This window comes from Panulirus ornatus, chromosome 21, assembly GCF_036320965.1.
Source record: "Panulirus ornatus isolate Po-2019 chromosome 21, ASM3632096v1, whole genome shotgun sequence".
Taxonomy (NCBI): Eukaryota; Metazoa; Arthropoda; class Malacostraca; order Decapoda; family Palinuridae; genus Panulirus; species Panulirus ornatus.
The window spans coordinates 19,707,195-19,719,320 of record NC_092244.1 but is presented as its reverse complement, the minus strand read 5'-3'; the positions used below and the strand labels follow the sequence as shown (position 1 = coordinate 19,719,320).

The window sequence follows — 12,126 nt, the reverse complement described above, 5'->3', positions numbered from 1 at the left end:
TGGTTAAAGAGCATCATTAGATTACGTGCTAAAGAGAGATTTTTGGATGTTAATATGCTGAGACGGGCAGCTGGTGGGATGTCTGGTCAGTATCTTGAGGAGGCGAAAGTGAAGATTTGAAGAGGTTTTCAAAAAAGAAGAGAGAATGTCAAAGAGAAGAGAGTGGTGAGAGCAACTGAGCTTGGAAGTACCTGGAGAAATTGAGTGAAAAATGGCTAAAGGTGAGAGCAAATGATGAGGGGAGTGGATGAGAAATGGGAGATATCTAGGGAAGCAGTGATGGCATGTGCAAGAGATGCATGTGGCATGAGAAAGGTCAGTGGTGGGCAAATTAAAAAGGGTAGTGAGTAATAGAATGAAGAAGTAAAGCTGTTGGTGAAATAGAAAACAGACGTTTGGACAATACATGCAAGGAAGGGGTGCAAATAACCGAAGATGTATAAAAGAAAGCAGCAGGAGGTCAAGAAGGTGAAAGAGTTGAAAAAGAGGGCAAATGAGAGTTGGGGTTGAGAGAGTAAAGTTGAACTTTAGGGAGAATAAAAAGATGTTTTGGAAGGAGGTAAATAATAAGCGAAAGACAAGAGAACAAATGGGAAGATCAGTGAAGGGGAAAATGGGGGAAGTGATAACAGGAAGTGATGAAGTGAGGAGATGGAGTGAGAAATTTGAAGGTTTGTTTATTGTGTTTGATGATAGAGTGGCAGATGTAGGCTGCTTTGGTTGGGGTGGTGTACAAAATGACAGGGTCAAAGAGAATGGTCTGGTTAAGAAAGAAGAGGTGATGAAAGCCTTGTGGAAGATGAAATCTGGTACTGCAGTTGAATTCATCAAGAAAGGGGGTGACTGTGTTGTTGATTGGTTGGTAAGGATATTCAATATATGTAGGGTTATGGGGAAATGCTTGAGGATTGGGAGAATATGTGTATAGTGCCATTGTACAAAGGCAAAGGGGATTAAGGTGAGTGTTCAAACTACACAGGCATATGTTTGTTGAATATTCCTGGAAAATTGTATAACAGGGTATTGACTGAGAGAATAAAGGCATATACAGAGCATCAGATTTGGGAAGAGGAGTGTGGTTTCAGATGCGGTAGAGGATGTGTGGGTCAGGTGTTTGCTTTGAAAAATGTGTGTGAGAAGGATTTGTATGTGGCATTTATGGATCTAGAAAAAGCATAAGATAGGGCTGATAGAGATGCTTTGTGAAAGGTAAGCTACTAGAAGCATTGAAAACCTTTTATCAAGGATGTAAGGAATGTGTACAAGCAGGAAGAGAGGAGAATGACTGGTTACCAGTGAAGGTTGGTTTGTGGCAGGGATGTGTGATGTCTCCATGGTTGTTTAATTTGTTTATGGATAAGGTGGTTAGGGAGGTAAATCCAAATGTTTTGGAGAGAGGGGCGAGTATGCAGTCTGTTGGGGATGAGAGGGCCTGGGAAGTGAGTCAGTTGTTGTTTACCAATGAGACAGCACTGGAGTCTAATTTGAGTGAGAAACTGCAAAACTTGGTGACTGACTGGAAAAGTGTATGAAAGGAGAAAGTTGAGAGTGAATGTGAATAAGGGCAAGGTTATTTGGTTCTGCTGGGTTGAGGGACAAGTCAACTGGGATGTGAGTTTGAATGGAGATAAATTGGAGGAGGTGAAGTGTTTTAGATTTAGATATCTTGGAGTGGATTTAGCAGCAGATGGAACCATAGAAATGGAAGTGAGTCACTGGGTGGGGGAGGGGGCAAAGGTTCTGAAAGCGATGAGGAATGTGTGGAAAAAGAGAACATTATCTTGGCAAGCAAAAATGGGTATGTTTGAAGGAATAGTAATTCCAATGATATTATATGGTTGCAAGGCATGTACTACAGATAGGGTTGTACGGAGAAGGGTGAAACTGTTGGAAATGAAATGTTAGAGGACAGTATGTGGTGTGTGAGGTGGTTTGATTAAGTAATGTAAGGGTAACAGAGATGAGGTAACAAAAAGAGTATGGATGAGAGAGCAGGAGAGGGTGTGTTGAAATGGTTTGGACATATGGAGAGAATAAGTGACAAAAGGTTGACAAAGAAGATATATGTGTCAGAGGTGGAGGGAAAGGAGAAGTGGGAGATCAAACTGGAGGTGGAAAGATGGAGTGATAAAGATTATGTATAATGCACCGAAACCACAGCTCCCTTTCCACATCCAGGCTCCACAAACTTTCCAGACGTTTCACATGCCCTTGTTCGATCCACTGACAGCACGTCAACCCCAGTATACCATATCGTTCCAATTCACTCTATTCCTTGCCCGCCTTTCACCCTCCTGCATGTTCAGGCCCCGATCACTCAAAATCTTTTTCACTCCATCTTTCCACCTCCAAATTGGTCTCCCACTTCTCGTTCCCGCCACCTCTGACACATAAATCCTCTTGGTCAATCTATCCTCACTAATTCTCTCCATGTGACCAAACCATTTCAAAACACCCTCTTCTGCTCTCTCAACCACACTTTTTATTACCACACAACTCTCTCTTACCCTTACATTACTTACTCGATCAAACCACCTCACACCACATATTGTCCTCAATCATCTCATTTCCAGCACATCCACCCTCCTCTGCACAACTCTAGCTATAACCCATGCCTCGCAACCATATAACATTGTTGAAACCACTATTCCTTCAAACATACCCATTTTTGCTTTCCAAGATAACGTTCTCGACTTCCACACTTTTCAACGCTTCCAGGACTTTTGCCCTCTCCCCCACCCTATGATTCACTTCCGCTTCCATGGTTCCATCTGCTGCCAAATCCACTCCCAGATATCTAAAACACTTCACTTCCTCCAGTTTTTCTCCATTCAAACTTACCTCCCAATTGACTTGTCCCTCAACCCTACTGTACCTAATAACCATGCTCTTATTCACATTTACTCTCAGCTTTCTTCTTTCACACACTTTACCAAACTCAGTCACCAGCTTCTGCAGTTTCTCACCTAAATCAGCCACCAGTGCTGTATCATCAGCGAACAATAACTGACTCACTTACCAAGCTCTCGCATCCACAACAGACTGCATACTTGCCCCTCTTTCCAAAACTCTTGCAGTCACCTCCCCAACAACCCCATCCATAAACACATTAAACAACCATGGAGACATCACACACCCCTGCCGCAAACCAACATTCACTGAGAAACAATCACTTTCCTCTCTTCCTACTCGTACACATGCCTTACATCCTCGATAAAAACTATTCATTGCTTCTATCAACTTACCTCATACACCATATATTCTTAATACCTTCCACAGAGCATCTCTATCAACCCTATCATATGCCTTCTCCAGATCCATAAATGCTACATACAAATCCATTTGCTTTTCTAAGTATTTCTCACATACATTCTTCAAAGCAAACACCTGATCCACACATCCTCTACCACTTATGAAACCACAGTGCTCTTCCCCAATCTGATGCTCAATCAATACCTTCCCATATAATTTCCCAGGAATACTCAACAAACTTATACCTCTGTAATTTGAGCACTCACATTTATCCCCTTTGCCTTTGTACAATGACACTATGCAAGCATTCCGCCAATCCTCAGGCACCTCACCATGAGTCATACATACATTCAATAGCCTTACCAACCAGTCAACAATACAGTCACCCCCTTTTTCAATAAATTCCACTGCAATACCATCCAAACCCGCTGCCTTGCCAGCTTTCATCTTCCGCAGAGCTTTTACTACCTCTTCTCTGTGTATGGATATATACGTGTACAGGCATTAATGTATGTATATGTGTATGTGAGTGGATGGGTTGTTCTTTGTCTGTTTCCTGGCACTACCTTGCTGACAAAAGAAATGGCAATCAAGCATAGTAAACAAATAATCATATACATTCTCCTTTGTGAATTGATGACAAGTGCTATTTTGTCTACAATATTTCAGTAATACTACCCTCATTAAGGTTCTGTCTAATCATCTTTTTGTTTTTTTTATAAAGATCACTGGAAGTGCATCTAGTCCTGGTGATGAGTTTTCTCTTAGTTCATTTATTGCTGTTATAAAATCTCAGTACTTCAACATAAGTGATGGCATTCTAGTCAAACTGGTCAAATACCTCAAGATTGACATTTCTTTTTTACAGAATATAAATTTTCCCTAGATCATTCACCATCATACATATAGTCTTTGGGTCAATTTCACACTCTGATTCTCCCATCAGGGTGCACCTTATGTATCTCTTCTCCTTAAGGAGTGGAGGAAGGCAATCCTTCCACTTAAAATCCCCAATGGGATACCCTGTTTTGCTAGACAAATCAACAATTTATATAGTTGAGTCACATGTATTTGACTTATTCCATAATTGGCCCAATTTCTGTTCTTTTGTTCTCTGTCTTGTTTAAAAAGAAGACTGTAATTTTGGATTTCTTTCTATACTAGTGACTGCTCTCTCCTCATTGTTATTGTTACCATCTGTTGAGTATACTGATAAGCTGTATGAGTGGGTGGTGATTGAAAGGGTGACAGCATGCACAGAGCATCAAATTGGGGAGGAACAATTTGGCTTCAGCAGTAGAGGATGTGTAGAGCAGCTATTTACTATGAAGAATTTGTGAGATATACTTGGAGAAAGAGAGGAATCTGTTTGTGGGATTTATGGATCTGGATAAAGCATATGACAGGATTAACAGAAATGCCTTGTGGAAGGTGCAACTAAAGGAAAGCTACTAGATTCAGGCAAGAGTTCTTATTAGGAGAGCAAGTCATGTGTGCAAGTAGGAAGGGAGGAGTGTGAGTGGTTTCAAGTAAAAGTGGGTTTGCATCAAAGGTGTGCAATGGCACCATGGTTGTTCTATCTGTTTATGGAAAGGTGTTGAAAGAGGCAAATGTAGGGATCTTGGGAAAGGGTTGGGACTACATCATAATTCGTGTGTGGGTGTTGGGGGCTTAGGAGGTGAGACAAGTGTTGTTTGCAGACGATGGGTCTAATATGGTGGCAGACTTGATTGATAAACTGCAGAAGTTGGTGTCTAAGATTGGAGGGGAATGTAAAAGAGGAAGTTGAGAGTTATGGTGAATAAAAATACGGCTATGAGCTTCAACAGGGGAGCAACATAGGTTGGTCTGAGTGCGATCTGAATGGGGCAAACCTGGAGGAAGTGAAGTAATTTAGATACCTAAGAAGGCCATGGGAGCAGACAGAATCATGGGAGCTGAAGTGAACTACAGGATGTGTGAGGGAGAAAAGGTTCTGAGATCAGTGAGGAATGTGTAACAGAAAAATCACAATCCATGAGGACAAAGACTGATGGCACAGTACTGAGTCTTTGGCCACGAATGCAAAAGAACAGAAAAGGGTTGATGTCTTGGAAAGTAAATGAATTAGGGAAACCATGGGATGGCCTATGGGGCTTGGATGTAGATGGGGCTCTGGTTTCAATGCATCCATCATACATGACCTTTATAGAGTAAATGTGAAAAGAAGCCAATTTCTGTCTGTTCCTGGTGCTATCTTACTAACAAGGAAAATGGCAAACAAGCATAAAAGAAAAAATAAACAGGGGAAAATTTAACTATATGACTAATAAGCTCAGTGTTACCTAAGGTCATATCCCTCTTCAATTCTGTTGAATAAATAGTTGCCATGCTTGTGCTCTTTACATTCTGCAGATGTGAGCATGTTGCACATACTAATCTAAATAGAGACCAAGCTGATTGCTACAGGAATCTGACTGAAGACATCTACATGCAGACTTTGGCTAACATAACACTTCATTCATGTCAAGTTTTACTGGCTATAGACAATGTTAACCTTAATGCAATACATTCTGTAACCATATTTGGATGGGATACCTCTCCCTTTCCCAGCCTCATTTACATTCCTAGGTATGTTCTTTAGTATGCAACTATAATTAGCATCAGAAAACATCTTGCTGTGTCAGTAACCCATATAACACATACTGGGCAAGTATGGCCCTGGCCCTCCCAATTATGTGTGCTCACTACTTTCCACAGCAACCATGAAGACATGCACACTTGATTCAGTGGATGGTGAACTGCTATTATAATACAGAAAATGTGGCTTCGATCATAACAGGAAAGTGACTGTGATACAGAAAAGAATGAATGGAATATTCTAGAATAAGTGAGGAAAGGCATATCTCTAGATGGCTCAGGTGACAAGCAGCTATGGTCTTCAAAAAGAAGTCCTCTGCATAGCAGTTACCAATGTGTCATCATGGTAGCTAAGTGTAAAGGGCATGTTACTAGTTGTAGAATGATGTAGTATTGAGCCTTGAAAGCTGTTTGAAATATTATCACAACCTAAAATAGCACTGACACACTGTGCCGAGAATAACAATACTGTATTTAAACTTAAATCATGCATTTACCTGAAATTATGTAAATATAATGAAATATATAGGCAGCTATATCTGAAAATTACATAAACTTAGAGCATGTAATAAAAAGTAATGAAACATTTCACATAATCATTATGTTAACTTTAGAGCACATCAGATAACAAAGTCTCCAAATATGAGGTGTATAACTATTATACAGGTACACCACCGATTTTTCAGCACTCATGGTTCCTAAGCCTTGTCGGATTAACCATTTTGCCAGACCAACCGTGGTCACATAATAATAATTCATCAACACACCTCTAACCCACTAATTATACATCTCCCATGTGTCTAAAGTATATTGGATGGCTAGAAATTTAAATTAAACAAATATCAAATGTTTGAGCACCCTAAGATGGTAAGTCTGTCTTTAGAGTGTTTGAATCCAGTGGCATATCTAGGGTATGGCATGTAGGGCAGATGCCCTGGGTGCCACTTGAGGGGGGGGGGGCTAATGGTGTAATGGCATCCTGGATCCAGACAATAATTCAGATCTTAAAGATTGGGATTTCTTGACCATGAAAACATTTAGCATTTGGAATCACATTGATATCATTATTAGTTCAATAGTCATTTACAAAAATTGATATTTCCGAATTGGTCCTTGTGTCATTTCTGACTTAACCTGAAAGTTTCATCAAAATTTCTTCAAAGCTTTTGTAGAAAGTTGCTCACAGACAAACAAACAAATGCTGGTAAAAACATAATCTCCTTGGTGGAGGTAATAAGAATAAAAAAATATTGGTCATATGTTTGGACAGGGCCACAATTTCAGTGCTTGCCATAAGCACTATTTCCCCTAGATATTCCCATCTGAATCCTGTGGGGTCTTCTTCATCTTCTGTTGTTAGTGTTTTCCTAGGTGTGCATCACCAGAATAATGCAGTCTCATATGCATTATACACCTTCTCAAGACTGAGGTGCTTGTCAGCTACAAGTTTCGCAAATTCGACCACATACTTGGCAGCTCCTTTGTGGTTTGCAGACCACTTTTCTCCACACACTTTATTCATGGAAATTCCATGATGCTTCTTGAATCTTTGAAGCCATCCTTCACTATAGTCACACTCATGTTGCAAGCTAAGTTCTTTATGGAACAACTTAGCCTAGTCCATCATCATGCTACCTGACACGTCCACTCCATCACTTCAACGCTGTCGAAACCATTCCATCATCACTCCATCATGCTCAGTACTCTTACCATCTTTCATAGTTTTTCTAATCGTCATTTGCTTCTTGGAATCATTGTCTGCATAGAATTTCAATATTTCCCTTTGCTTCTTTATATCATAAACAGTTGATGAACCAATACAGTAGATGCCAAACAGCTTACGCACTGAAACACCAAAGTCCATTTTTTTCAACAGTTCTACTATATCTTGGATCGATATGGACTGGTGTTTCTGTTTGACACTCTCATATGTCTCAGAAGCCATAGCTAGGGTTAAATTCAAGCAAAATAAGCTAAGAATCTCACAGAATTGTGGTATCACCACCAACGAGTGCAGTGTAAAGAATGTAAATAAGCACGCCCTATACACAATGCCATCTGTGGCCGCCCAGTAAACTAGTCTGGTGGCCGTGGAAATATCAAGTTCCCTCATTTAATTCTGCCCAGACTAAAGAAGGTGCCGAACCATCAGTTGTAGGAAAATCAGTGGTGTACCTGTATATGGAAAACAAACATGTGAGAGGTAGTGTTGGAAGCCAATGCACCCAAGACGATATGAAAGTCTATCAACTTAGCATTGACTAGCCAGCCATCACATCAACCAGCTAGAATATATTGTTTTCTTTTCTTTCATTTTGCTTTGTTGCTGTCTCACGTGTTAGCGAAGTAGCGCAAGGAAACAGACGAAAGAATGGCCCAACCCACCCACACACACATGTATATACATACACGTCCACACACACACACACAAATATACATACCTATACATCTCAACGTATACATATATATACACACACAGACATATACATATATACACATGTACATAATTCATACTGTCTGCCTTTATTCATTCCCATCGCCACCTCACCACACTTTAAATAACAACCCCCTCCCCCTCATGTGTGCGAGGTAGTGCTAGGAAAAGACAACAAAGGCCACATTTGTTCACACTCAGTCTCTAGCTGTTGTGTAATAATGCACCAAAACCACAGCTCCCTTTCCACATCCAGGCTCCACAAAACTTTTCATGGTTTACCCCAGACACTTCACATGCCTTGGTTCAATCCATTGACAGCATGTCGACCCCGGTATACCACATCGTTCCAATTTACTCTATTCCTTGCATGCCTTTCACCCTCCTGCATGTTCAGGCCCCGATCACTCAAAATCTTTTTCACTCCATCTTTCCACCTCCAATTTGGTCTCCCACTTCTCCTCATTCCCTCCATCTCTAACACATATATCCTCTTGGTCAATCTTTCTGCACTCATTCTCTCCATGTGACCAAACCATTTCAAAACACCCTCTTCTGCTCTCTCAACCACACTCTTTTTATTACCACACATCTCTCTTACCCTTACATTACTTACCTGATCAAACCACCTCACACCACATATTGTCCTCAAACATCTCATTTCCAGCACATCCACCCTCCTGCGCACAACTCTATCCATAGCCCACGCCTTGCAACCATACAACATTGTTGGAACCACTATTCCTTCAAACATACCTATTTTTGCTTTCCGAGATAATGTTCTCGACTTCCACACATTCTTCAATGCTCCCAGAACTTTTGCCCCCTCCCCCACCCTATGATTCACTTCCACTTCCATGATTCCATCCACTGCCAAATCCACTCCCAGATATCTAAAACACTTTCCTTCCTCCGGTTTTTCTCCATTCAAACTTACCTCCCAATTGACTTGACCCTCAACCCTACTGTACCTAATAACCTTGCTCTATTTACATTTACTCTCAGCTTTCTTCTTTCACACACTTTACCAAACTCAGTCACCAGCTTCTGCAGTTTCTCACATGAATCAGCCACCAGCGCTGTATCATCAGCGAACAACAACTGACTCACTTCCCAAGCTCTCTCATCCACAACAGACTGCATACTTGCCCTTCTTTCCAAAACTCTTGCATTCACCTCCCTAACAACCCCATCCATAAACAAATCAAACAACCATGGAGACATCACACACCCCTGCCACAAACCTACATTCACTGAGAAACAATCACTTTCCTCTCTTCCTACATGTATACATGCCTAACATCCTAGATAAAAACTTTTCACTGCTTCTAACAACTTCCCTCCCACACCATATATTCTTAATACCTTCCACAGAGCATCTCTATCAACTCTATCATATGCCTTCTCCAGATCCATAAATGCTACATACAAATCCATTTGCTTTTCTAAGTATTTGTTCCCTTGTCTTACGCACTTTATTCACCTCCTTCCAAAACATCTTTTCATTCTCCCTAAAATTCAATGATACTCTCTCACCTCAACTCTCATTTGTCCTCTTTTTCACCTCTTACCCCTTTCTCTTGACCTCCTGCCTCTTTCTTTTATACATCTCCCACTCATTTGCATTATTTCCCTGCAAAAATCATCCAAATGCCTCTCTCTTCTCTTTCACTAATAATCTTACTTCTTCATCCCACCAATCACTACCCTTTCTAATCTGCCCAACTCCCACGCTTCTCATACCACAAGCATCTTCTGTGCAAGCCATCACTGCTTCCCTAAATACATCCCATTCCTTCCCCACTCCCCTTACCTCCTTTGTTCTCACCTTTTTCCATTCTGTACTCAGTCTCTCCTGGTACTTCCTCACACAGGTCTCCTTCCCAAGCTCACTTACTCTCACCACTCTCTTCACCCCAACATTCTCTCCTCTTTTCTGAAAACCCCCACAAATCTTCACCTTCGCCTCCACAAGATAATGATCAGACATCCCTCCAGCTGCACCTCTCAGCACATTAACATCCAAAAGTCTCTCTTTCACGCGCCTATCAATTAACACGTAATCCAATAACGCTCTCTGGCCATCTCTCCTACTTACATACGTATACTTATGTATATCTCTCTTTTTAAACCAGGTATTCCCAATCACCAGTCCTTTTTCAGCACATAAATCTACAAGCTCTTCACCATTTCCATTTACAACATTGAACACCCCATGTCCACCAATTATTCCCTCAACTGCCACATTACTCACCTTTGCATTCAAATCACCTATCACTATAACCCGGTCTCGTGCATCAAAACTACTAACACACTCATTCAGCTGCTCCCAAAACACTTGCCTCTCATGATCTTTCTTCTCATGACCAGGTGCATATGCACCAATAATCACCCATCTCTCTCCATCCACTTTCAGTTTTACCCATATCAATCTAGAGTTTACTTTCTTACACTCTATCACATACTCCCTCCACTCCTGTTTCAGGAGTAGTGCTACTCCTTCCCTTGCTCTTGTCCTCTCACTAACCCCTGACTTTACTCACAAGACATTCCCAAACCACTCTTCCCCTTTACCCTTGAGCTTCGTTTCACTCAGAGCCAAAACATCCAGGTTCCTTTCCTCAAACATACTACCTATCTCTCCTTTTTTCTCATCTTCGTTGCATCCACACACATTTAGACACCCCAATCTGAGCCTTTGAGGAGTATGAGCACACCCTGCGTCACTCCTTCTGTTTCCCCTTTTAGAAAGTTAAAAGACAAGGAGGGGAGGGTTTCTAGCCCCAAGCTCCCGTCCCCTTTAGTCACCTTCTACAAACTGTGAGGAATGCGTGGGAAGTATTCTTTCTCCCCTATCCCCAGCTAGAAGTCAAACATTAAATGTCTGCACAGCACTAAATAAAGTAAGGTTTGCCTAAATTTTTGCTTTTCTTAACTTTCCTTGATTTTTTCTACTAAATGATGAGTACAATACATTTATTTTTTATTTTCTTGATAAACCCCCATTCTAGAGAGCTCCTAAATTTTCAGGGTGTGTTGTTTCGGAACTAATTCTGTGATTTTTCTATGTAACAGTATGTCTAATCACTGGACTCCTATTAGTGATGAATGTTTTACATGATCCATGAAGGAGTCACAAGGAAGGAACTTACATACATGCTAATACAAATGATTAAGCTTTGTGAAGTACAAAACAATTTTTTTTTCTAAAACTATATATGATTGTGTGGTTACTGGTACATATGGAAGGCAAACTGAATGCACAGATTTACAAGTACTTTCAGTGACTATTCCAATAGAATGACTAATGATAATGTGCTGTGGAAGTATTTTTTTCATGAGATACGGTACTTCTCACTTGTTCTAATAAATCAACATTCAAGGTGAATTATCATGATATGATGTACTTGATATAAAGGAATCAGTCTCCTCAGATGAGGATGTAGGAGAGGGCAGTAAGGTTTGAATGACTCTATGTAAATGGTAATCAAGTTAAATAATTAGACATGCATAAAACAACAAATGAAAACAGCATGATTCCTAGCTTACCTGTGGCTCAGCATATGGGTCATCAGCAACATAGAACCGTACCACTGATCCATCAGCATGGCCAGAAAGAAATGCAGTGCCTCGCAAACTGTGTGAAAAATGTTCTATAGTAGTATCACAGTATACTCTGTTTCACATGTTCCAAATACACTTAGCCTTATATTGTTAAGCACACACACACACACACAAACCCCTGTGATGTAGTGGTTGGTGTTACTGACTGTCATGCATGTATGAGCCATCTAGGATCAAACCCACATAAGTCCAAGGCC

The 12,126-nt window shown here is 40.7% G+C and overlaps 1 protein-coding gene across 1 annotated transcript in view; it reads right to left on the bottom strand.

Annotated features, from left to right (window-relative positions):
• The window catches only part of Oseg2 (intraflagellar transport protein Oseg2), a 560,852-nt gene that overhangs the window by 515,539 nt on the left and 33,187 nt on the right, over positions 1-12,126 (bottom strand). The window contains exon 4 of the mRNA XM_071675913.1: positions 11,855-11,942. Within this exon, the coding sequence (XP_071532014.1) occupies positions 11,855-11,942 (88 nt within the window). The remainder of the gene's footprint in view (positions 1-11,854; positions 11,943-12,126) is intronic.